Raw genomic sequence first — 24,998 nt, 5'->3', positions numbered from 1 at the left:
TTTTGCTTTTGAATCACATATTCCCCAAAAGGCCAATCGCACCGCTTCATGTTTTATTCTTTTCATGTTGAACGCGATTTGGCTTTACAGACTCTGGCGTTTTTTGCATGCTCACTTTATCGGTTTTGTTCCCAGCTTCTCTGTGGAATCGGGACTCTAAAATGTGTGTTTTTGAGACCAGATTCAAGTGTTTTTATCTGGCCGTGTTGCTTATCCCACCCACTCAGTTTGCAGCGCACTTTGGTCTATTCATGGTGAACACTAGTAAGTGTTCAGCATGTGCCTTCGTTTGGAATCGTCACAGGCCATTGATGCGCACTACAGGTGCTGAAAAGGCCCATATAAAGCAAAAACAACATTTTTGTCACGTTTTGAAATTCACTGTTTTGTAGTTTGTAAGCAGTTTCTGAATTCACTCCTCCATACGGTCCATATTTGGAAATTAGGCTGCAAATAAAGCCCGTTTTGATTGTTTATGATATCACAAAACCACGTTAATACATATCTGCTAGGTATGGCATCTCACGTTGGGAATATTCTGTGATATTCAATATATTGCAAGGTAATCCCCTACGATGCCTCACGATACCTGTTATCTGCCATTTCTCCCCTGTGAGTTTCTTTTTCTTCACCGCAGGTTTACTCTATTCATTTGATTAGCGCCACCATGTGGAGTCATGAAGTAGTGGAGCTGGTAGATCAAACTGGAGGGGTAGTCTGTTTAGAGCGTTTACAGCGCATGCATGTTTCAGTAAATAAATCGACATTTGGTGCCAGTGTATTTTGCGTATTGCAGAAGAAAGCGATACGATGTCTCGCTGCATGTTTATTTTATCCCACCCCAAATATCCACCTACTCCCCCTACAGCACTTTAGACCCACTCATTCATGCTGAGGTTATAAAAAAAGGAATAGTTTCTATCTACTGCATTTATTTATTTATTTTAATGTTACGTAGTGTTATTACAAGCACACGTCACAATAAATGAACTTAAATAACATGCTCAGTACTGTATAATGGTCCTAAAGGCACAGAAACCTGTTTAATCGAAAGGGAGAAAGAGGGGCTCCCGAGTGGCGCAACTGTCTAAGGGTTGGCCGTATCATCAGGAGATCGTGAGTTCGATCCCTGGTGATGCTACAGTCGTCCATAGCCATAGGATGGGCCCCCCTTCTCCCCCCATCACTCATCGCAATACTAGTCAGTGCAGGTGTCTGTGAGCTGACGTTACAGATCTGGCAGTTGGCGCTTTCCTCCGAGCGCGTTCGGCTGTCCAGTGACGTTGCGTGAGAGGCAGTTCAAAAAGAAGGGGTGGCTGGTTTCACAGGTCTCGGAGGAAACCTTCATAGCATTGGTAGTATTAAATTAAATTGGGGAGAAAATCGAGTAAAAATAAAAACAAAATTAAAAAGATAAAGATATCTGGAAAGTGGTCATCTACCATCTCTCCACCTTTCTTTTTGTTGTCATCATTGATATTATTAGTTTATTATTATTATTATTATTATTATTAAAAGACTATTGGATGACCAACACAAACTGTGCAGGCGCAGATGAGTTACTATCTCTAACTTTACATCAACAAGGTAGGAGTGGACAGTGAGTGGACACCAGCAGCACCGCTGCGTCAGATCCGCTCAGACCAGCACAACACACGCTAACACACCACCACCACGCCAGAGTCAGTGCAGTGCTAAGAATGATCCACCACCCAAATAGTACCTGCTCTGTGAGGGTCCATGGGGGTCCTGACCACTGAAGAACAGGGTAACAGAGTATCAGAGAAACAGATGGACTACAGTCTGAAACTGTAGAACTACAAAGTGCAGCTATACAGTAAGTGGAGCTGATAAAGTGGCCAATGAATGTAGAAGCAAGGGATTAATGTTATGGGTAATGGATATATTATTAGTTATATTCTGTTTGACCTTGTGGTGGTTAATGTGATGGTGAGCTGGAGGTACCGGGAAAAGCGTTTGAACATGGTGCTGTGAGAGCTTGTACTGCAGCCCTGTTAGGATTTTGTTAGAGGATGGCAGGAAGGCTGCTGTGCTGATATTGGCACTTTCTCTCCTCTCTCCTGTGGGGCATTGTTGGAAAACGAATAATCTGACTGTGCAAAGCTCATCCTCCTATGATTTGTTACTGACACGACAGCCAGTGTTTAATTTCTAGTATAATGAATATAACAGCTTGATTGATAGATTGTCAAGTGTGTTCCTTGGCTGAGTTCCTTGCTTTTTGTAGTGTCATCAAATTTAACTTTTACTGTCAGGATTGAATTCTTATTTTATTAATATTGTTCCTGCACCAGTGGAATGTGTAATCTGGGACTAGATTATCAGTGACCCAGTCTTTTCATCTGAATTTCATCATGAATCGTACAGGGAGATTCACTCGAAAGAGGCCCCGAATATTCTGTAATAACTCTCTCTAGGATGAAGCCATCAGAACGAAACAATGTGCAATGTGCTCCTCAGTATATGGAGCTTCAAACAAGCTGGGATGCCCCTGCGTCAGAGCGATGAGGTAGCCGTCGCCGTTTAACCTCTTTTCGCGACTTCCGGGTGCGTACCCCCATACCCATGTGTACTCATGTGTATGGCAGAAAACAGAGATCACTTCCAGGATCACATGTAATGCAGTCGAATAGACATACCTTCATCCCAATGGGAGCTACAACAGAATATTCAGGGCCTCTTTCGAGTGAATCTTCCTGTAGAAGCTTAAAGTTGCAGAAGCTTAAAGAAGTGGAATTGCACTGATTTTTCTAAATTTCTGCATAATTGAATTGTTGTGATTATTAGTGGGCAATACACTGGTTTCTCCAGATTTATTTTAAGGTATTAGTTGTTTCATTACCATTATAACAGTATGCAAATAAATGCAGATAATGTGACATACAGGCAGTGCAAAACACTCTGATTCCCTCACCTCTTGTGTATGGAGCTGCAGCCTGAGGTAAGTTAGTCCAGTTTATTGTTTAAAGAAGTCAACATCAGATTGTAAAGAGTTAACAGCAGAAAAGGGAGGGGAAGGAAAAGCCAGTCTCTTGGGGTTATCTGTTAGCCATTAGCCTAGCATAGAGACTAGTTGGCTTTACGTGTACAAAAACTATGATGCTCCTCACTTAGTCAGCTACTCAGGCGACACAGCAGTCTTAGCCTACAAGCTGAGAGGCTCCTCAGCGTCTCAGCTAAAACTGATGATGTGAGCGGCTTGTAACATTTACTGAATTCCAGCAGCGTCAGAGGCTTGTAGATTAAAGTTAGCGTGTAAGAGATGCACATATGACTTTCGGAGAAGCCTCTCAGGGCTTTACATACACTCATTTATCTCATTAGGGTTTGAAAGCAATATATTGTTCATTTCTGTTTTCACTATTTTGCAACTTTATTTCAGCTATTGAATATGGTTCTAGTGATGGGACCTCCGGAATAATGGTTTTATTTGAATACAGTATGCATCAATACATCATACTGCAATATTATAAAACACCAATTAAAGTTGTTTAATGTGAATTGTTCAGTTCTACAGAAACAGTCTCAGAATTCTGTCACAGTGGAGGTGACAGGAACCAGACATCCACCTCTAAAAGCTCCCTCACGCTGTAGGGAAACTTGTGGGAAATAACCACTGTGGTGGTGATAGGAACCAGGGGTTTCAATGTCTACACTGCAGTCAACCAGTGAAGCTACGTATGTCTTCTGAGATTTTATATTTAACGCTGATAATGACAAAATAGTTATAAAAAATGTTTTTTTGCGGCACTATTTTTCCTCGTAACGCCCTGTTATGTGTATCTGTCCACACCTTTTAGCCCTAAACCTTCTTTTAAAACTATTGTCAAACAGTGCCCAAGGCATCAGACAGCGTTGCAACTATTTCATGTGGTAGCTTTCTGTGAGGGAGCTTTTAGTGGTGGACGTCTGGTTCCTCACACATGAACAACTCTGACTCAGCAGTTTTCTCGAAAACAGCACATCAAACTGCTCTGAATGACTTTTCGCACCTTAAGGATTTAATTCTTGTGGAAAGTTTGAAAAAAAAAAAAGAAATCACTGTCTCTTCATCCACGTCTTTGTTGATGTGCTACAGGGAATGGACCAGGATGCTTTTGAGAAGAAGTTCAACACTCTGGAGATGAACTTTCTGCACAGCCAGCAGAGGTTCTGTCAGGAGGTGATGAAGCTGAAGGCAGGACAGAGGGCTGTGGTCAGCAACGGCAGGGTGAGACGCTGCTTCTGGATTAGCTAACACTTTTCTGGGCTTTGGGTCACCTGCAATTTACTATCCAGAGCACTCATCCCCTTAAAAAATTCTGTCCATGGTTACTTGGCCTTTATTGTTGGCAGAACGTTGCATACTATCATATATACTTCTGCAAGGAAACTGCAAGGTGTACTTTTCTATATTTTATCTATTTTTGCTTTTTAGATATTCCCATCAAATGTGGCTGTGCAATTCAAACACTAGTGGTTTAAAGTCCCAACAAGAAAGTGTTTTTTATATGTCTTAAATACAAACTCAAAACATACAGAACAACAATTTACAAAGTTTTTACATATTCGTGTTTTTAATACATTTAGAGTGCTGTGCAAAAGTCAGATATTAATGTTTATTTAATTTCCAGTCATAGACATCCATGAAGCACAAGTCATCAATTTTTCTGGTGATATTTTTGAGGAGTTTAGACATAAGATAATCCACTTGAATAAGGAAGCAGAAAGTCAAAGGAAAATAAGAGGAAAAGCAGGAGTTTCTAAAACTAGAGTTCAAAAAATGATTGAAAGCTACTGAGAAAATGCGACTCCTAACAACCACCTGGAAGACCTGATAGACACCAACATTGTCCCAATCGGACAAACAGCACTTCATCAAGCTGCTTCAGATCTGAAAACATCCACAGGTGTTTCTGTCCATCCTTCCACCGTGAGACAACGACTCAGTGCTGTGGGTCTGAAAGGATTACTTGGATCATGATTAGCTGAAAATACTAAACCGACTTCCACGACTGAACTTCGGTTCAGTCTTAGAAGTTGGTTTAGCACTTTTTGGTAATGGGTAGACACAATAAACACTGACAAAAATTGATATTCTTTTTAGTTGTTGAATAAATGAGTCAACAGTTGACTGGAAATTAAATAAATGATGAGCTGCACTCCGTAGATGCTTAATATACAGTATCAGCTGCTTGTGTATCGACATTCTTTACAGTTTTACGTTACTTGACACTTTTTATTACACCATTTATTGTGTTTTAATCCAAACTGCACATGCCTCATCTGATACCCAACTACATACAAGAGTTTGAATGGCCTCTCTGATGTTTAATTCATGGCCACTGAAGCTCAAAAGCTACCAAGTTTGAATTGTGTTGCATGCAGACACAGTTTGAACAAAAAGACCAAAGTCTTCACCAACTGTGCTCCCCATGTGTGGTGACTCACCATTAAAGATGATCTATAGCCCTCCGGCTATGCAGGCTGGCATCTCAATCCTCTCTGCCGCTCGCTCAGCATGCGGCTGATTCTGTCGAGGTCACAGGTGAGGCAGCCACGGTGCTCCGCAGACTGATGCCTCAGCAGCCCCGCCGCTGGCAGATGGGCATGAAGAAGTCACAGCCAGAGACAGCCTGACAGCTCCTGTCACTCTCCATTTATAGCATGCCTAAAGCAACACTGGACCCAGTATAAGCTAATGTTCTAACCACAAGCTAAAGCACTAGACCCAAGCTAATGTTCTAACCATGAGCTAAAGCCCTGGACCCAAGCTAATGTGTTAACCACGAGCTAAAGCCCTGGACCCAAGCTAATGTTCTAACCACAAGCTAATGTACCAACCACGAGCTAAAGTTAGCTAATGTTCTAACCACGAGCTAAAGCCTTGGACCCAAGCTAATGTTCTAACCACGAGCCAAAGCCCTAGACCCAAGCTAATGTTCTAACCACGAGCTAAAGCCCTAGACCCAAGCTAATGTTCTAACCACGAGCTAAAGCCCTAGACCCAAGCTAATGTTCTAACCACGAGCTAAAGCCCTGGACCCAAGCTAATGTTCTAACCACGAGCTAAAGCCCTGGACCCAAGCTATTATTCTAACCATGAGCTAAAGCCCTAGACCACAAGCTAAAGCCCTAGACCTAAGCTAATGTACTAACCATGAGCTAAAGCCCTAGACCTAAGCTAATGTACTAACCGCAAGACCCGACACTCATATTAACACTACTGCTCATACTACGTTGTAGTATTCCTTTAAAAACTGCAAAGGATTTCACTAACCCTAATGTCCTCAGGAGGATTTAAGAAACGTTGCATTCTTTGAGCTCTTATGGGCTTTTAAATGTAAATACCTTGTTGTAATTTTGTAACTGCTCATTATCAAAACTCAAGGTGTTTGGAGTTAATGATTTTAGGGCTGTGGATGCCAAGACTACACAAAGAGCAATGCCAGCTTTAGGTCTATGTGGGGGAAAACTGCAGAAGTTTCCAAAATTGAGACCTGACAGTAGATTTTGCTGACAGGCTCCTGCTATGGAGTGTTTTTTTAGACCCATATTAGTCCAAGGGCACTATGCATACACAACAATTAAGGCAAGAACACATTGCCGTTAAATTCCTGGAGTGGCCTGGAATGTCTCTCGATGAAGCAATGCTACAGTGGATCCGTAGCTATGCAGAACGGCCATCTGGCAGAAACAGAGAGAGCAGCCAGCATCTCTCTGATTAGCATTAAAAACCATCTACCACAGCTCTGCATACAGATTACTATCTCTGTCATCTGGAGAGGGGCTGGGAACCAGCTTTTATTGCTGCCATTGGTGGGAATAAGCTTCTGTTGCTGCTTCTCAAGGACATTTGTTCTTCTGCTGTTGGATCTTAGACAAGAAGCAGAAGGTGATTTTTACTTCTAGTTGAGTCTCTGCCTCAGATGCTCCACCAGCAGACGTACGAGGACTTTCTGATGTGCGGCCCCATTTCTAGTAAAGTTGGGACACTGAGCAGAATGTAAATAAATATAAGATGCAATGATGTGCAAATCATGTCAACCATTTTTTGCAGGGAAATGCTACAAATACAGCATATTAAATGTTGAAACTAAGAACTTGTGTTGTTTTTTGAAAAACATATGCCCGTTTTGAATTTGATGCCGGCAACACATTTCAGAAAAGTTGGGACAGGGGGCATATTTACTACTGTGTTTTATCACTTCTTCTTTTAACAACACTCTGTTTGGGAACTGAGGAGACACTGCTTTAGTTTTGAAAGTGAAATGTTTTCCCGTTCTTGTTTGACGCAGGATTTCAACTGATCAACAGTTCAAGGTCTCCTTTGTCATATTTTTCGTTTCATAACCCTCTAAATCTTAAGCGTAGTGACTAGTCTGGACTGCAGGCGGGCCAGTTTAGCACCCAGACTCTTTTAATATAGAGCAATGCTGTTTTAATACATGCAGAATGTGGTTTGGCATTGTCTGCTGAAATAAGCAAGGCTTTTCATGAAAAAGACGTCGTCTAGATGGCAGCATATGTTGCCAAAACATGTTTATATCGTTGAGCATTATTGTTGCTGTTACAGATGTGCATGTCACCCATGCCATGTGCACTAATGCCCCCTTAAACCATCATGAATACTGGCTTTTGAATGCTTTTGAATACTGGCTTTTTGGTGCACTGATAACAAGCTGAGTGGTCTTTAGACCGGAGGACACAGTGTCCATGATTTCCAAAAATAATTTCAAACATTAATTCATCACACAGGACAATTTTCCACTTCCCCTGAGTCCATTCAAGTGAACTTGGACCCAGAGAAGGTGGCAGCGTTTCTGGATCCTGTTTTAATATGATTTCTAATTTGCCTTTTAGAGCTTTAACTTCCATTTGTGGATGCAGAGATGAACTATGTTCACAGACAGTGTTTTTCAGAAGTGTTTCTGAGCCCATGCAGTGATTTCCATTACAGAATTATGTTTGTTTTCAATGCAGTGCTGTCTGAGGGCCTAAAGATCACGGCCAGTGTATACTGTTTTTTGGCCTTGTGTATATATACAGAGATTTCTCCAGCTTCTCTTAATGATATTCTGTAGTGCTGCAGATGGTGAAAAGCAAAAGTTCTTTGTTATTTTATGTTGAGAAACATTGTTCTTGAATTGTTGCACTATTTAATTGTGCAGTGGTGAACCCCTCTTCGTCTTTACTCCCGAAAGACTCTGCCTCTCTGGGATGCTCTTTTATACCCAGTCATGTTACTTACCTGTTGCCAATCAACCGCCAGGTGAATTGATTTTTTTTTTTTAAGCATTACACAACTTTACCAGCCTTTTGTTGCCCTTATACCAACTCTTTTGGAATGAGTTGTTGGCATCAAATTCAAAGTATATTTTTCAATAAACAGTATAAGTTTCTCAGTTTGTACATTTGATATGTTGTTTTTGTACTATTTTCAATTAAATATAGGGTTTAAATGATCTGCAATTCATTGCATTTTGTTTTTATTCACAGTTTGCACAGGATCCCAACGTTTTTGGAAATGGGGTTATATATCGTACATATCGTGCACATCATTGCATCTAACATGGCAAAGTATCAGAATTCTGTCAGGTTTGGATTCACTGTGCACGTGTCCATGTGTACATTTTTTTATTAAGCTAGGTGGAAGGCAAACAAGCTGTTGCCTACTCTGGGTACCATGAGAACTAATGATGTGCTCAGGTATTCAAATACTTGGTTAACCATTCTAGATGCCAGCGTTCGAATACTGAAATTAGGGACGTAAATTTCGACTAACTCTGAACATGAACGGATAAATGATTGTTGGCAGTAAAGGGAAAAACAGACTTTGACTGAAAGTATTATAGGGCCATTTTAGGTTACAGCACTGGTGTTGTACAGAAAATCAGCAGCACACAGAGGAATTCCTTTGAAAACGTTCCATTATTCAAAAATGGGTGCACACTTAAAAAAGAAGGTTCTTCAAGGATTCTTTAGTAAAGGCAAAGATGTATTTAGAACCATGAGTTCTATGCAGAATTATTTCTATGTTGAAGGGCGAAGCCCTCCAGGGTCTCTTGTGACAGACATAAGTCTGGCTTGCGAGGTTGCTTTTAGTTGTTTCTTTAATTTATCCTTTGTTAAATTTGATGTTTCCCTCTAGATCCTGGGTCCATTTGCAGAAGAGGGGGAGTTCAGTATAGATGATTTCCACCTGCTGGAGAAGATCACATTGAGCACCTCAGCCGAGAAGATCAAAACTAAAGTCAAGCAAATGAACCTGACTCCCAAAAAGTATGAAATTTTTTTCAGTGCTCTGCTACAAATACTTCTGATTATGTTGAAATTCGTCAAAGACAATTATTTATTAGTTATTTACAGATAAATGAGATACAAAAAAATTTAATTATTGTTCTGAAATCGGAATTACTGCCAATGTTAATTATATTGTAGTAATTATAAACTCATATAAGGTAATCTGCTAAAAATGTTTATATTAACTATCATGTCTGATTTAGCTGTGTTATTGCTATGTAAAATTAATCAGTGGTCAGGGCTAGGGCTGGGACCACATATCAGTGTGTTGATAATTATCGGTTATCAGAAGCAGTATTTTCTCCTCTGTAAATCTCTGACTTAGTTGAAAGGGCCATGTGGCTTTGTCGCCCCCTTGTCGGCACAAATGGAAACTGTGCTAGATTAAATGGTCCTAAATTTATTACTGTAAAATACCTCTATATTTAATGAATGGACAAAACAAATCAGTATTTATTAATATTCATTATTAACTTATCATTTATTTATAATTTGCTTATTTCCACCACCCTAGAAATAGCACAGTGTTGATTAGGGATCAAAGCACAAAGTGCTGGAGCCCTATTGTAGTTGTTATGATGTCCACCTCCTTGGCGCACTATAGTATGGAGTAATATATAAATTGAGTAAAATATTAAGGTCTTTTGTCCTAACACCTTTGCCAGTATGTGTGTTTCGCTAAAGTACAGGCAGTCTAATATTCTGATTTACATACATTTTCGGGACAGTAGTGCAATGACAAAAATGTATTATCCAAATGATACCAAACTTGGTAAACCTGCTCAGTGCCTAATGTTGAAAAAGGGAGCAGAGATTGGTGGACATGTGTTATTAAGGGGCGTTAAAACAATAATTCCAGATGTTGTACCTGTTTACAAATTCATCACATTATAAAACATTCATTTCTAATACATAAAAATAATAATAGATACAAAAAGTAGATCGGTTTAAAATTTTTCATATTTTTTTCATACGTACCATAGATTTAGATCATTGTCATGAACTCATTAAAGCACCTAAATCACTACTGTACTCCAGTCTTGTATTGGGCATGTTTGTGAAAAGTGCTTGGACCCCTGAATTGCCGATTGTGTCGGTATTTATTACATGTATCGCCCTGGAAATTCCATATTGGTGCATTTCTCCTTTAAAGTTGTTTAGAACTTTGTCTTGCAAAGAGTGCTTCAGCATGTGTTTGTCAATTCTTACAAATATGACTAGATCTTGTGAGGAGTGTCAGCAATGAATCAAGTGTGTGTATTTCCTCTCCAGGGCGTGTGATCTCATTATGAAAGTGGATGCTCTGCTCTCCACTGCTCCCAAAGGAGAAGCCCGGAAGGATATCAGATTTATGAAAGACAAACACAGGTGAATTCCCATCTGATAGTCTTGCTCTTTTCTTTTTCCCTTTTTGTTCCAGCTATATTTATCCTAGATGTGCCAAGTGATGAAGTTTTGGATCATTCGTGTGCTCAGTTTCTTAACTACGGGTGATGTTTTGTGCCTGATTTCTGCTTGTGTCTGCAGTGTTTTGCATCTGGCTCCAAGGGAGGATGAGGTGTTCTATGATGTGGTCGCGGTCGTGGACCCACTCACAAGAGAAGCTCAGAAATTGGCTCCGCTATTGATTGTAAGTGCCCACAGGGTGTGCGTTTGTGTGTGATTTAATGCATTTTTTCTTTGGTGTTCCTGACTAGGAAAACCAGAGGTAATCTAAACAGAGCTATTCTACAACAGCAGCAAAGTAAACTGACGGAGCAAAACCATTTATTTGGTTATGGAGGTTAAGGTTATGCTGCATTTACATTGGTCCGGCGCAGCAATGGTTATGAATGCATCCCCACACCTTCACTGGATACATATGAGTGTTCCAGGGAGAGCATTCCCTGTGAAACCCTTTCAAAATGTCCTGCCATTCAATATTGTGTAATTAATAGATATGCATGAAACAATTTACAAAATTCATACCCAAAATTCATTGTACCCGTTCTTAATCCATAGGGTTTAATATGATGTCTGCCCACCCTTTAACAGCTTCAACTCTTCTAGGATGGTTTTCCACAAGGTTTAGGTGTGTGTTTATGGGAATCTTTGACCATTCTTCCAGAAGCACATTTGTGAGGTCAGACACTGATGTTGGACGAGAAGGCCTGGCTCACAGTCTCCACTCTAATTCATCCCAAAGGTGTTCTGTTGAGTTGAGGTCAGGACTCTGTGCAGGCCAGTCGAGTTCTTCCACACCAAACTGGCTCATCCGTGTCTTTATGGACCTGCTTTGTGCACTGGTGTGCAGTCATGTTGGAACAGAAACGGCCGTCCCCAAACTGTTCCCACAAAGTTGGGAGCATGAAATTGTCCAAAATCTCTTGGTGCTGAAGCATTAAGAGTTCCTTTCACTGGACTTTCAACTCCCTCCAAAGGTTTTCCAGGTTCCTCCAGGACCTTGAAATGCTTCTTACGAAGCCACTCCTTTGTTGCCCTGGCAGTGTGCTTGGGATCATTGTCATGCTGAAAGACCCAGCCACGTTTCACCGTCAATGCCGTTGCTGATGGAAGGAGGTTTGCACTCAAAATCTCACAATTCATGGCCCCATTCATTCTTTCATGTACACAGATCAGTCGTCCTGGTCCCTTTGCAGAGAAACAGCCCCAAAGCATGATGTTGCCACCCCCATGCTTCACAGTTGGTATGGTGCTCTTTGGATGCAATTCAGCATTCACTCTCCTCCAAACACGACGAGTTGTGTTTGTACCAAACAGTTCTACTTTGGTTTCATCTGACCACATGACATTCTCCCAATACTCTTCTAGAACATCCAAATGCTCTCTTGCAAACTTCAGACGTGCTTGTCTGAAGTTTGAATTCCCCGTCTGGCACTGCAAGATCTGAGTCCCTGGCGGCGTAGTGTGTTACTGACAGTAGCCTTTGTAACATTGGTCCCAGCTTTCTGCAGGTCATTCACTAGGTCCCCCCGTGTGGTTCTGGGATTTCTGCTCATCATTCTTGTGATCATTTTGACCCCCACGGGCTGAGATCTTGCGTGGAGCCCCTGATCGAGGGAGATTAGCAGTGGTCTTGTAGGTCTTCCATTTTCTGATTATTGCACAGTAGATTTCTTCACACCAAGCTGCTTGCCTATTGCAGATTCAGTCTTCCCAGCCTGGTGCAGGTCTACAATCTTGTTTCTGGTGTCCTTCAACAGCTCTTTGGTCTTCACCATAGGGAGTTTGGAGTGTGACTGTTTGAGGCTGTGGGCAGGTGTCTTTTATACAGATAACGAGGTCAAACAGGTGCCATTAATACAGGTAATGAGTGGAGGACAAAGAAGCCTCTTAAAGAAGAAGTTACAGGTCTGTGACAGCCAGAAATCTTGCTTGTTTGTAGGTGACCAAATACTTATTTTCCACCATTATTTGCAAATAAATTCTTTAAAAATCAGACAATGTGATTTTCTGATTTTTTTTTCCTCATTTTGTCTCTCATAGTTGAGGTCTACCTATGATGTCAATTACTCTCATCTTTTGAAATGGGAGAACCTGCACAATTGGTGACTGACTAAATACTTTTTTCCCCACTGTGTATATATATATATGTTCATATGAGTCATATTACTTTACACTTCTAATATAGTACTTGTAGATTGATTCCACGTTCTGACATTGTTCAAAAACATCATGCAGGTTGCTTTTGATGCTTTAGTGTGCTCCAGGCATGTGTGCTGTGAATGTGATTTTCTGCGCGCTCACTCAGTTCCCCAGTGCCTACCTGCTCCAGCGCTGTGCTGCATCCTCCATGGTGCGCTTTGTCCCCGAAATTCATAAAGAAGTTAAAACAAGAGTGATGGGCCATGAAGCCTCGGGCGGATATGTCCCTGCTGAATCCAATTATTATATGTGTTTGCTTGGTTTTTGTACATTTTCAGGACACAGAAAGTCCTGACTCTGCAGGAAAAGCAGAGAAAGACAGGGCTAACTTGTGGGACCAACATAAAGACCCTGACTTAGTAAAGAGCTCCACGTTTTATTGGGGTTACGTTTAGGGCTAGGCTTATGCTTAGGCTTTGGAAATTCTTATGACATATCATGCTTATAAATACATATGGGTCACACATGTATGACCTCATGTCCTGACATCATATAAAAACAAACCTGTGTGTGTGTGTCTCCTGCAGGTGCTTGGTCAAGTGGTCAATATGAGACTGCAGGTGTTCATGAACTGCCGAGCCAAGCTGTCCGAGATGCCCCTGAAGAGGTGAGGCGCAGCGCTTAATTAAATTTTCTGTTTCGGGGGCATCAAAAAGCCCACACAGCAGCGTACCACCTGCTCAGATTTAGGCCTCGTCACCAAGGGGCAGCCCTTGTCTCTATACAAATGTTTTTGAAGCAATTTTAGGTTTACTGGAATTTATTAAAATGTTATGTTTAGTTTTTTTTTAAATCAATACAAGCACAGAGACTTCTATGCTCTTTAATGTTTCAATGCAACTCATTGTCCAGTCCATATATAATTCAGTTTAATTTTAATACTGTATAAATGTACATACATGTGGGTGATTCTCCATTTGGAGTGGGAAACAATGCCACAAAGGTTGCAGATGCTTAAAATATCAGGCACAGCTCCAGAATTTGGTATGTACATTTACACAGTTGACGTGAGATTAAATAACACTTTTCCCTTATGATTTTCTCTGATTTTATCCCGTTTCCTAGTCGCTCTGCATCTGTAAAACAGCTCGTCACCAAATCAATTTTCAACATTTGACAAACCATTTTTAATATAAAACGATATTTTTAAGAGGTTTGACACAGGAATTTGTATGAAACAGATTCATGTTTACTTTTTATATCATTAATGTTATACTACATTTAAAAAAGAAGTAGTTTATTTTAAAAATCTATTTAAAAATAGATTGTGATATTATTATATCACAGAGATTTTGGTCACTGGTGTTATCAGGACTCTTATTTTACATTTTAACAGTGTTTTCAGCTCTATTAAACAGTTTCTTTGGGTCGAGGTTCATGAGAGAGGACCTGCTCGCTATATTTCATTCATTTATTAATAATTTTGTTAATCAGGCAGCTCATAACTTCTATGTATCAGCATTATCTGCTTGAATGGCTGTGTAATAATTTTTTTTTTTAATTGTGCCAAATATATTATTTTTCTTACTGAATTAAACACAAGGTTACACAAGGTCATCTGATCACCAGTCAGTCAAGTTATCAAATCATATCAAATCAAATTTATTTGTATAGCGCTTTTTACAACGGATGTTGTCACAAAGCAGCTTTACAGGATTTCAGAAAAGACAAAGTTTCCACAGGACTGAAAGAATGTACAGAATGTACAGAAACCCCCCAGTGGGCAAGCCAGGGGCAACAGTGGCAAGGAAAAACTCCCTCAGAACTGAGGAAGAAACCTTGGGAGGAACCAGGCTCACCAGGGGGGACCCATCCTCCTCTGGTCAAACTACCTACAAGTGATTATACTACTAATATTAACAGCAGTAATATTGATATTAGGAATATCTAGGAGTCTATGAGAACATCAGGGTAGGGTGGGCAGCTCATCCAAGGTGGTTGGTGGTAGGCGTGGGCAGCTGGTCTGAAGTGGGTAGCAGGGGGGCTCGGCAGTCAGTCGTCCTTCAGTGTCCAGCCGGACATGTGGGCAGTTGTATACTCGGAAAAAAAGCAGGTAAATGGGATTAGTTTTGTTCTATCCGTTTGTATATGAACAGGGAATGTAAACATTTACAGAGTGTGGCTAACGACTCCGGCAGATCTGACTATGACAGCTTTTACAGTTACACAATCCTCAGTTGTCACTGGAGTCACCGTCACTGGTGTTACACCGTATTCATGCGGTGCATATACGATAATAGGAGATGTTAATGGACATATTAAGATTATTTAGTTTTGGGATGAAGGAAATTGATTAGATATGAATAGTAAAAAGCAATAAATAGACAACACAATAAATAAAAAATGAACTACTCAGAAGTGTACTGGTGCATGGACAGTACATCACCTCATATCTCCATTGCTGATGATTTTCAGTTTTTGACACAATTTGAAAGTATCTGTTGCTCTTCATTTTGTGTGTAAATTTCCTGATGATTGGACCAAAAGAAATGACCCAAAATTACTTTGAAATAATTCTGGTTCCATTGACTTGCATTAAAAGTTAAGTAGGTTTTTTCCTTCTCCTGTAAAGTTAACATTTTGGAGATACGAGGTTTTCTTCCAATAACAGCAATATGTATGTGCAATATATTGGCCCCTTATTTATAGACGTGTTCAGTAAACAACGTTATTAGTGTTTTGTCCAAGTATATAAGAAATCAGTCAGCAGTAACATGCAGAGAGTTTGGTGTGCGTATAGTTCAAGTTTGATATCGTGACCAGTCTCAACAGCTCAAGTGTAGAAACTGTTCTTTAACCTGGTGGTTCTGGCTCGAATGCTCCCATATCTCTTCCCAGATGACAGCCGTTGGAACAGGAAGTGGCTTGGTTTGGGGTCAGAGGAGCTTTCCTCAGGCATCTTTTATGTCCTGTATGATTGGGAGGACAGCTGCCATGATGGACGGGGCAGTTTTCACCACCATTTGCAGGACCTTCTTTTCCGCAGCATTGAAGCTGCCATAACAGACTGTGATGCAGCTGGTCAGGTGCTCTCCACTGTGGATCTGTCGAAGTTGCAGATTAGCTGATGTGGCAGCTTGAGTCTCCTCAGCCTGCTGAGGAGATGAAGCCGTTGTTGGGCCTTTTTGGCTAGGTGTGATGTGTAGAGTGGTCGGGTGAGATCCTCAGCTAGGTGAACTTTGAGGAATTTAGAGCATCCTTTCCACCATGGTCCCCTCAGTGCTCAGAGGTGTGACCACTCTGCTCCCCGTGCTGAAATCAAAACTCATCTCTTTGGTTTTGTTTACACTGAGTGGGAGATTGCTGTCTGCAGAGTCTCACTCCCTCTCTGTACGCTTCCTCGTTGTTGGTGATAAGGCCCAGTGCAGTTGTATCATCAGTGACCTTGATGATGGTGTTGAAGTTGTGCTTGGTGCAGCAGTCGTGGGTGTACAGAGTGTAGAGCATGGGTGATAAGACACAGTCTTCTGGACATCCTGTGCTGAGAGTGAAGGTGGGAGAAGTATGGTCATCCATCCTTACAGCCTCAGGCCCGCTGGTGAGGAAATCCAGAATCCAGCTGCAGAATGTGTGACTGATTCGTTGGGTCTTGAGCTTGGAGACCAGTCTAGAGGGAGTCATTTTATTAAATGCTAAACGAGAGCACCGACATAACACTATTGTCCGAAGAAAACTTCGAATCTCCAAAAGGGGATCTGTTTGCACGTCAGGCGAACTGATGAGGATCCAAAGTTCTGGGGAGGCAATTCTTAACACGAGAGCACTTCATTGTGATGGGTGGGAGTGCAGTTAGGCGATAGTCATTGAGGCATATGATGTTACTTTTCTTTGACGTGGTGGTGATGATTGTGCTATTGAAGCAGGTAGGAACAGTAGCGTGTGCCAGGGAGATGTTGAAGATGTGTGTGACATCTGGCAGCCAGCTGGTTCGCACACCCACACCACCAGGTCTGGCGGTTTTGTGTGTGCACACTCAACAGAACTCTCCTCACTTCATTCGCAGAGAGTGTGAGCGCCGTCTCCTCTGCAGAGGGCCTAGGGGTTTCACAGGTCAGCTGAGCTTGTTTGATCTAGAATGATATAGAATGAGTTGAATTCAGTTGGGAGGGAGGCATCTGTGGCCGATGAGCTCGGGTTTGCATGCTATATGGCTTCTTGGTAGTCCTGATGCCAGCTTTCAGATTGTGTCTGGCTGCTCTCAGATTTTCTGTGTTAGTAGATCTGAAGGCTGCATCACTTTCTTTAAGTGTAAATGTTCTTTGTTTGGACTGTATCTTCCAGATTTCCTGATGAATCCAAAGTCCAATGTTGCATATTTATACACATTTACACTTTATGGCCAAAAGTTTGTGGACACCTGTCCATCACCATCACAGCTATATAAGCCTGTTTAACATCCCATTCCAAAGCCCTTTGCAGCTATAACAGCCTTCACTCTTCTGGGAAAGCTTTCCACAAGATTTTGGGTTGTTTTTGTGGAGACATTCCAGTCAAAAAAACAAGAAATCCATCGGAGAGAAATTTCGCAAACTGACTTGTGGCTTAGGTGGCATCCTATGAAAGTCACTGAGCTCCTCAGTACAGCATGTTCTACTGCCAGTGACTATGGAGATGACTTGTTTATGTACTTTTATACATCTGTTCTCAATGCAACTTGGCCGAGGTTGCGTTCAAACGTTGCCCATGACTGTATAAAGTGAATTTTTGCCATAAATACTGCAAGATAACAAGATATGCTTCAAAATTGGTGCAAAATTAAAAAGATAATGAAAGGTCTGGATAACACAATATAAATGCTTTATATTGTTTTTGAAAGTAATACACTGACATCCAATCCTGTTATTAGCATCGCGAACCAATTTATTAACATGTCAGCCTCCCCAAAGTGAGTCCACTCCACTGCCATCCTCCTCAAGTAGCAATTTTGTTTTAGAGGAGGTTGAAATAACTACATGAAATATTTTATTATATATATGTAGTTGAACGAAGGTTTGCACATGTATTTGCACCGAAAGTCACTTCTTATTTTGACTAAAATAAAAAAATAAAGTAGTGAAAGTGAGGGGAAGCAGGTGCTCCACTTGTTCTGTTTTCAGACACCTGTGGCCCTGTTATTAGGCCACCAGCTGTTTCAGAAGCTTAGATTAGGCCAAACTGACTTTGGCACAGCTTGTTGTTTATGGTCAAGCCGTTATTGGCCATCTTTTCAAGTAATTGCATTTGGTGCGGTATCATCATGTTGGTGATGGAAATTCCAGCGAGGTGACAACTCTAAAATATAAATACTGCACGGTTTCCCAAAGGCCTCTAAAGCTGAATTCCAGAGTCCCACCTAACCTTTAAGCATGTAAAGCACGTGGATGTGGCTTTGAAACTCTTGTTTAGCAGTCTGAATGGGTTTTAAATGGTTTGTCCAGCAGAGAGCGCTATTAGCGCACAAGTCACTTTAGTGTTCATCATTTAGAGAAGAAACAGCTCTAAGCCTGAGTTACTTAGTGCTATTTATGTGGTTTCCCTTTGAGGCAGTCATGGGCTGGAGGTTAGGGAACCAGCCTTGTGGCCGGAAGGTCACCAGTTCGATCCCCTGAGCTGTCAGTATGTGACTGAGGTGTCCTTGAGGAAGGCGCCTAACCCCCAACTGCTCCCCAGGTGCTGTGGATAGGGCTGCCCATCACTCCGGGCAAGTGTGCTCACTGCCCCCTAGTATGTGTGTGTTCACTAGTGTGTATGTGGTGTTTCACTGCACGGATGGGTTAGATTGTAGAGGGGCACTTAACAAAAGGGTTTCGTTAAATCCGTTAATTCTGAAAATCATGTAAGTTAAAGACTGTATAGAACACAGATGTAGAGGACTTTGTGTTTCACTGTTGATCTGCAGCTTCTCAAAATGTTTGAATGTACCTTTGCTGACCAGTGCAGGAGGGTGAAGAGAACAATCAGCATTTTCTATACCATTCATATAGTTAGTTAAGCGTTAGACACTTCTTTCGCTTTGTTTTAGCCAAAATAGCCTTTTTTTCTCTCTGTGCCACTTTTGCTTTTGACCATCTTCGTCTGAATTTTTTCGGCGGTTGAGATTTCAGTGCATTTCTTATTGCAAACATACAAAGTGCACCTATATGAGAAGTGTTTCTGATAAAATGGCCAGTGAGTCTAGCTATAAAACTACATTCTCTGTGTATGTGGTGCTTAAATCTGCATTCTTTCCCCTTGTTTGCTTTTGGCAGCTTCTATCGATTTGTGATGCAGGCGGAGGTGTCTTTCTTGGGGAACGATACAATGTCACCTGGCCCAGTGGCCCGCTTCACTGAAATCCCAGAATCCCCTCTGCTCACACTGAACATGATCACACCGGAGAGCTGGATGGTGGAAGCAGTTCGGAGCCGGCATGACATAGACAACATACACCTACAGGAGGTACTTGTGCGTTTTCACACGCAAAGCGTTTTTGGCATGTTTTCCTGAGTTGATCCCTTGTGTCATCAGTACTTCTAGGACGCAGTATAATTGTATCATTAAAAAACATGACAAGCTTTAGAGAACCTGTAAACAAGACTTGCATCATATAGGTTTTGGGATGTTTTTAATATGAAATATCAAAGAAAATGGTCTTTTCTGTTGGGAGACTTTTAAAATGACGTTGTCTTCAGTTTGATTTGCGTTTGGTGGGATTAAATTTGATATCAGATCTGCCAAAGTACCACGTTTAGCAATATAGCTTGTGTTCCTCTCCCTGAAATGATGAGTCCCAGGCAAAACACAGCTAGTAGGTTAACAGTACTTGTTATGAAGCTTTATTGCGCTGTTGTTTGTAGCGTAACTAGATGCTGCTTCCTTCATGCATTGTAGGATCCTGCTGTAACAGATCAACTTAATTTGTTAGAGTGCAGTAAGTCCACCTTAACTGTTGGAGTAAAATACGTTAGTGTTACAATAGCTGCCCTCCAAACATCAAGGCTCACAGTGTTTCCCCGCTATTGAGTTTGCAGGTATGATGCACAATGAGGCACGCTAGAAATTTCTCCACAGTGTCCACAAAGTATGACAGTGCTGGCCAACGGGAGCTTGTGTAACCCAGTTTCAGCAGAGAGCTAGTTATTGGTGATGGATATAACCGATAACCTCATTCCGCTGTGTGTCTTTTCTGTTAAAACATAAACATTTTAAACCATGTTGACGGGGATGGACTTTCAATTTAACCTAATAGCGCAGAACCTGTGAGGAGTCGATCACAATATTGGTCAGAAAAATCACAGTTAGATACACCAATCAGGCGTAATATTATGACCACCTCCTTGTTTCTGCGCTCATTGTCCACTTTATTCAGCTCCACTTACTGTATAGCTGGTCTCTGTAGTTCTACAGTTACAGACTGTAGTCCATCTGTTTCTCTGATACTCTGTTACCCTGTTCTTCAGTGGTCAGGACCCCCATGGACCCTCACAGAGCAGGTACTATTTGAGTGCTGGCACGAGTGGGTCAGACACAGCAGTGCTGCTGGATTTTTAAACACCTCAGTGTCACTGCTGGACTGAGAATCGTCCACCAACCAAAAATATCTGGCCAACAGCGTCCTGTGACCACTGATGAAGGACTAGAGGATGACCAACACCAACTGTGCAGCAGCAGATGAGCTGTCGTCTCTGACTTTACATCTACAAGGTGGACTGACAAGGTAGGAGTGCTGTGTCTGACCCACTCGTACCACCACCCAAATAGTACCTGCTCTGCGAGAGTCCGTGGTGGTCCTAACCACTGAAGAACAGGGTAAAAGGGGTATTATGGTGTTATTTTTTGCTACCAGTATTAGAGGAAATTCTGAACCTTGCTTTGAAACTGCTTTCATGCAAGTGCATTATTGCTCATTCGTTTTACGTTAGATTTGATTGACAGTGAGAATGCTGATCAGGGATCAACTCGCATAGTCCACATTCTTGAATTCATTTAAATGATAAAGACAAACACTGACCCTAGGTCGGCATCTTCGCTGTAGATTAATCAATCCCAGCCTTGAGGACGTGCTGTGTTGTCTGATCTCAGGTCAGCGGGGTGGTGAATGCGGAGTACGAGTTGGAGTACCTGCTGCTGGAGGGACACTGCTTTGACCTGTCCACAGGTCAGCCTCCCCGGGGCCTGCAGTTCACTCTGGGTATGAAGCAGAACCCTCTCATGCAGGACACAATCGTCATGGCCAATCTGGTGAGGCTAAACCACTTAAACCAACTAACAATTAGTTTGTTTTTCTGTTTGGTTTCATCGGTTGATTTAAATAGTAGTCCAGTGATGGTCAGCATGACCTTTTTTTACATCAGACACAACCTCAAAAACCTCTGTGTCTGGCAAGCAAAGAGCATGTAATCATTAATTGATATTGCCTGTTTGCTACTGATCTGTAGCTTTTATCTGACATCACATTTTAAACGTTCTTGTGGTCTGCAACTAGTAAATTCCAGGCATTTTCAGAACGTTACATTTTTATGAGCCTATATTGCTACACGTCTACAGCGTTAATGTTTTTTTATCTTATTGTTTTATCTAACAGCAAAGTAGAGGCTGTCCTGATGGCATGTAGCTTTTATTTAGCATTATCTATATAACAATTGGTTAAAGCTGCTAACTTCACAACTGTTTCTAGCTAATACTAAAGGGAACCATGGGTAAAGAGAAATGTTAATCTATTATGGAAGAGTTTTAGATTTCATCAATTGTTTTTATTTGAGATATTGACTGCATATTGAATGACTATTGCTTATTCTAAAAAGACATAATTCAATAGAATGATATCTATTGAATTATGCCTCTTTTTTATATCATTTGAGCTCTGTAGCTGCCCTTTATATTGTATAAAATTTCATGATGAATAGACCATTAGAAATGCTCCAAATTTGCTTGGAATAAAACCATCTTTACATTAACTTTCATTAGAAGTTAGGAATGTTTTTGCCCTCTCCTATTTTTGTTTATCTTTGTATAGTGTATAGGTTGGATAGTGTAGTGGGTAACACCTCTGCCTTCTACACTGTAGACTGGGGTTAAATCCCTGCCTGGGCAAACACCCTACACTATACCAATAAGGCCCAATCCCATGTCTTCTTTTTACACCTACCCCTTGTTTTCGAGGGTCACCTTGAAACTGAGTTACAATGGGTAGTGAATGACATCTTGCCCTACGAATAGGACGAAAAGAGCATCACTTCATTATCAGCTACTGGCGCTGCTCTGTAGGCGTAAATGAAAATGGCGATAATACGTTGAAATGACAATAAACTAAGATAAAACAATGATTATCGTAATTTTTTTAACAAAAAAAAATTCTCACATTTGTGGGTTTCCTTGGTCGCTTGTGAAGCCGTCTTGTCTGTTTTTATTTTTTCTCATGTTCTCACTCTGTTTGGAGTCTCTGGAAAATCCTTTTTATGAAGGTTTTGAAGGAACAGTTCGCCCTACACCTCTATCTCCACAACAGTCAGGACACCCTACCCCTAGACATGAACACGCAAAACAGAGGGCTAAGGGCTCAGTGGTAGGGGCAAGCGGTAAAATGGGATTAGGCCTAAGAGTCCTTGGGCAAGACTCCTAACACTACCTTCGCCTACCTGTGTAAAATGATAAAACTGTAAATGACTTTGGATAAGAGCGTCCGCCAGATGCTGTAAATGTAATATAATGAGCACTAAATGTACTTGTCGATCACTGTAGTAGTGCATACTGAAGCCATCAACAGTGCTCTTCTTTGAAGATCCTTTGAATCAAGATGATAAAAGAAATCATACATGTACACTCAGAGGAATACAACTGCTGGATTTTGCATTCTTTTCTACTGTACTTTGTTCTGTAGGGTTACTTCCAGCTGAAGGCCAACCCGGGTGCTTGGATCCTCAGGTTGCGCAAGGGCAGATCTGAGGACATCTATCAAATACAAGCGTGAGTATTTCTCAATGTATCTTATCTTCCAATAAAACAATAAAGGTCTCATTTAGTTAGCTAGACAAAAGTAAACCAGTTGGAAGGCAGTGTCTGTTAAAACTTGCTCTGATTCTTGCGCAAAGGGTCTCCACTTTAAAGAACCCATATCATGGATCGATGAGTTTCAAGGCATTCCGTGTAGTCCATTAATGTAAGCTGCATGGTTGTGATTTCACAGCTGTGAAAACGTTTGCTTATGACTGCCTGTTCAGCCTACAGCAGCTCAGCCCAGCCATTCACATTGAAGTTCTATGGAGTGTCGTTGCTGCACATTCTTTAGCCTGTGCTGCTTTTTGAATGAGGCAGCACACAGGGCAACCAGTCCGAACAGAGGTCATTCACATGTCGTTGTTGTCATAACAAAACCTCAAATGAAAGCTTTATAGGAGAAAGGAAAACTAGTACTTTCAACGCAAGTTAACAAGATTTCGTTCCAATTAATTGTGGCCCATTTCTGTTCAAAAAATTTAAAAATATTAGATTTCGTAATTATGTTTTGACATGACGGTGATGATATATATATTACTCTTAACAACACATACAAATAGCCTAAGGGATAAAGAGAGGTTGTCAGAAAATGGCCATGTAAAAATGAATGACTTTTTGGTTCACAAAAGTATGCAAATATTCTAAGTGAACTCCAGGGGAAAAAATAAAATGATGAATATGTTCTATTTGTAAGATTAGCCAATATAAACAGTTGAACAGTGAATCACATACGACTCTGAATATGATGATGTTGAGTACATCACGGCTGGCGTTAAGACAGTTAAGCCAAGAGCTTACAGTGAAAAGTGAGGAGGGCTTGTAGCACATTAAAAGTTAAACTGTCCCAGGTTTCTTCAGCTCTGTAGACTTAAAGTGGTTCAACATGATCCCACACACTAAGATTTATTCCCCAACTTCTGCAGGTAAAGCTGAAAGGTGATCTCATTTTTCACTCTGGCAGCACCATCGTTCATCTAGTTAACACTGGTGCAGCCTGGTTAAGAGGATCTACATGAGAGCGAGCGAGAGAGAGCTGGACTTCACATACTCAGTCTGTACTTTGCAGCTGTCTCTGGAAAAAGTGAAATCAATGAGGCACGTAGCTTGCATACTGATATCTAGTTTTATGTGAATGTATCTCTCTCTCTCTCTGGTTGATAATACTGGCCAATATTGAGGTCCTTCAGATTTATTGACATTTGCAAAAATGGCCATCATGATTGCAGTAACAAGAAGTAAAATGCACCCACATCTAATCTTTAGTATGAGGAGAACATATTTTAACACACAAAAAAGTGTATATGAAGATAAGATAGAACTATAAACAGGAAAAGAGTTATAAACAGAAGTCAAGAAAGCAGCGGGGAATTCTGTGAGCATATAATTTAAGAATGGTGAGAAGTCCTAGAGAATATAAGGTAAAATATCACTGCTGTCAGAACAAAACCTCGTATCTCCAAAGTGGTAACTTTACAAGAAAAGGAAAAAAATATGCTTTACTTTTAATGTAAGTCAATGGAACAAGACTTTTTTCCCCCCAGGTTATTTTAGGCTGTTTCTTTTGGGCCATTCATCATGAAATTCACACACAATGCAAAGGACAATGGGCATTTTCAAACTATGTAAAAACTCAAAAACAAAAACAAAACAAAAATGGAGATCCAAGATTTTCTTCTGAATACAGTGATATTTAAAATGACTGATACTGTAATCATGTGCTGTTCTGGTTTATACAGTAGAGATCAAAATTAAAGCATAATTTACATTTTCCTACATTTCAAAGTCACTGCTTATCCCAATTTAAAGTTATCCTAATATGAATAGAAGGGATGCAGGTGATGCTTTCACGGTTCCTTAATTTCATTTGTAAGCTTCTTATCTACTGCAATGCTTACAGTTCCCTAATTTGGATTGCTGTGCTGTCCACAGTACGAAGGTTTTTTGTTGAATTGCCTTGGTTATTTTGCATAACGTGGTAGTAGAATAGTAGAACTCAAAAAAATCAAGTGTTTATGAATCTCTACTGTATGGCGACGTCCTAAAAAAGTACTGGATCTGCGTCCAGGGAATGCTGGCATGGCTGATTAAATGTGTGT

The 24,998-nt window shown here is 40.9% G+C and overlaps 1 protein-coding gene across 4 annotated transcripts in view; it reads left to right on the top strand.

Moving 5' to 3' along the window:
• uggt2 (UDP-glucose glycoprotein glucosyltransferase 2) overlaps positions 1–24,998 on the top strand; it is a 79,983-nt gene that overhangs the window by 29,889 nt on the left and 25,096 nt on the right. For all 4 annotated transcript variants that reach the window (XM_017703007.2, XM_037539232.1, XM_037539231.1 and 1 more), the window contains exons 23-30: positions 4,100–4,231; positions 9,152–9,282; positions 10,576–10,671; positions 10,831–10,933; positions 13,476–13,555; positions 19,176–19,365; positions 20,989–21,147; positions 22,787–22,872. In XM_017703007.2, the coding sequence (XP_017558496.1) occupies positions 4,100–4,231; positions 9,152–9,282; positions 10,576–10,671; positions 10,831–10,933; positions 13,476–13,555; positions 19,176–19,365; positions 20,989–21,147; positions 22,787–22,872 (977 nt within the window). The remainder of the gene's footprint in view (positions 1–4,099; positions 4,232–9,151; positions 9,283–10,575; positions 10,672–10,830; positions 10,934–13,475; positions 13,556–19,175; positions 19,366–20,988; positions 21,148–22,786; positions 22,873–24,998) is intronic.

Source organism: Pygocentrus nattereri, chromosome 6 (genome assembly GCF_015220715.1).
Source record: "Pygocentrus nattereri isolate fPygNat1 chromosome 6, fPygNat1.pri, whole genome shotgun sequence".
NCBI lineage: Eukaryota > Metazoa > Chordata > Actinopteri > Characiformes > Serrasalmidae > Pygocentrus > Pygocentrus nattereri.
Note: the sequence above shows the minus strand (reverse complement) of the source record. Positions and strands in the feature narration are given on the sequence as shown.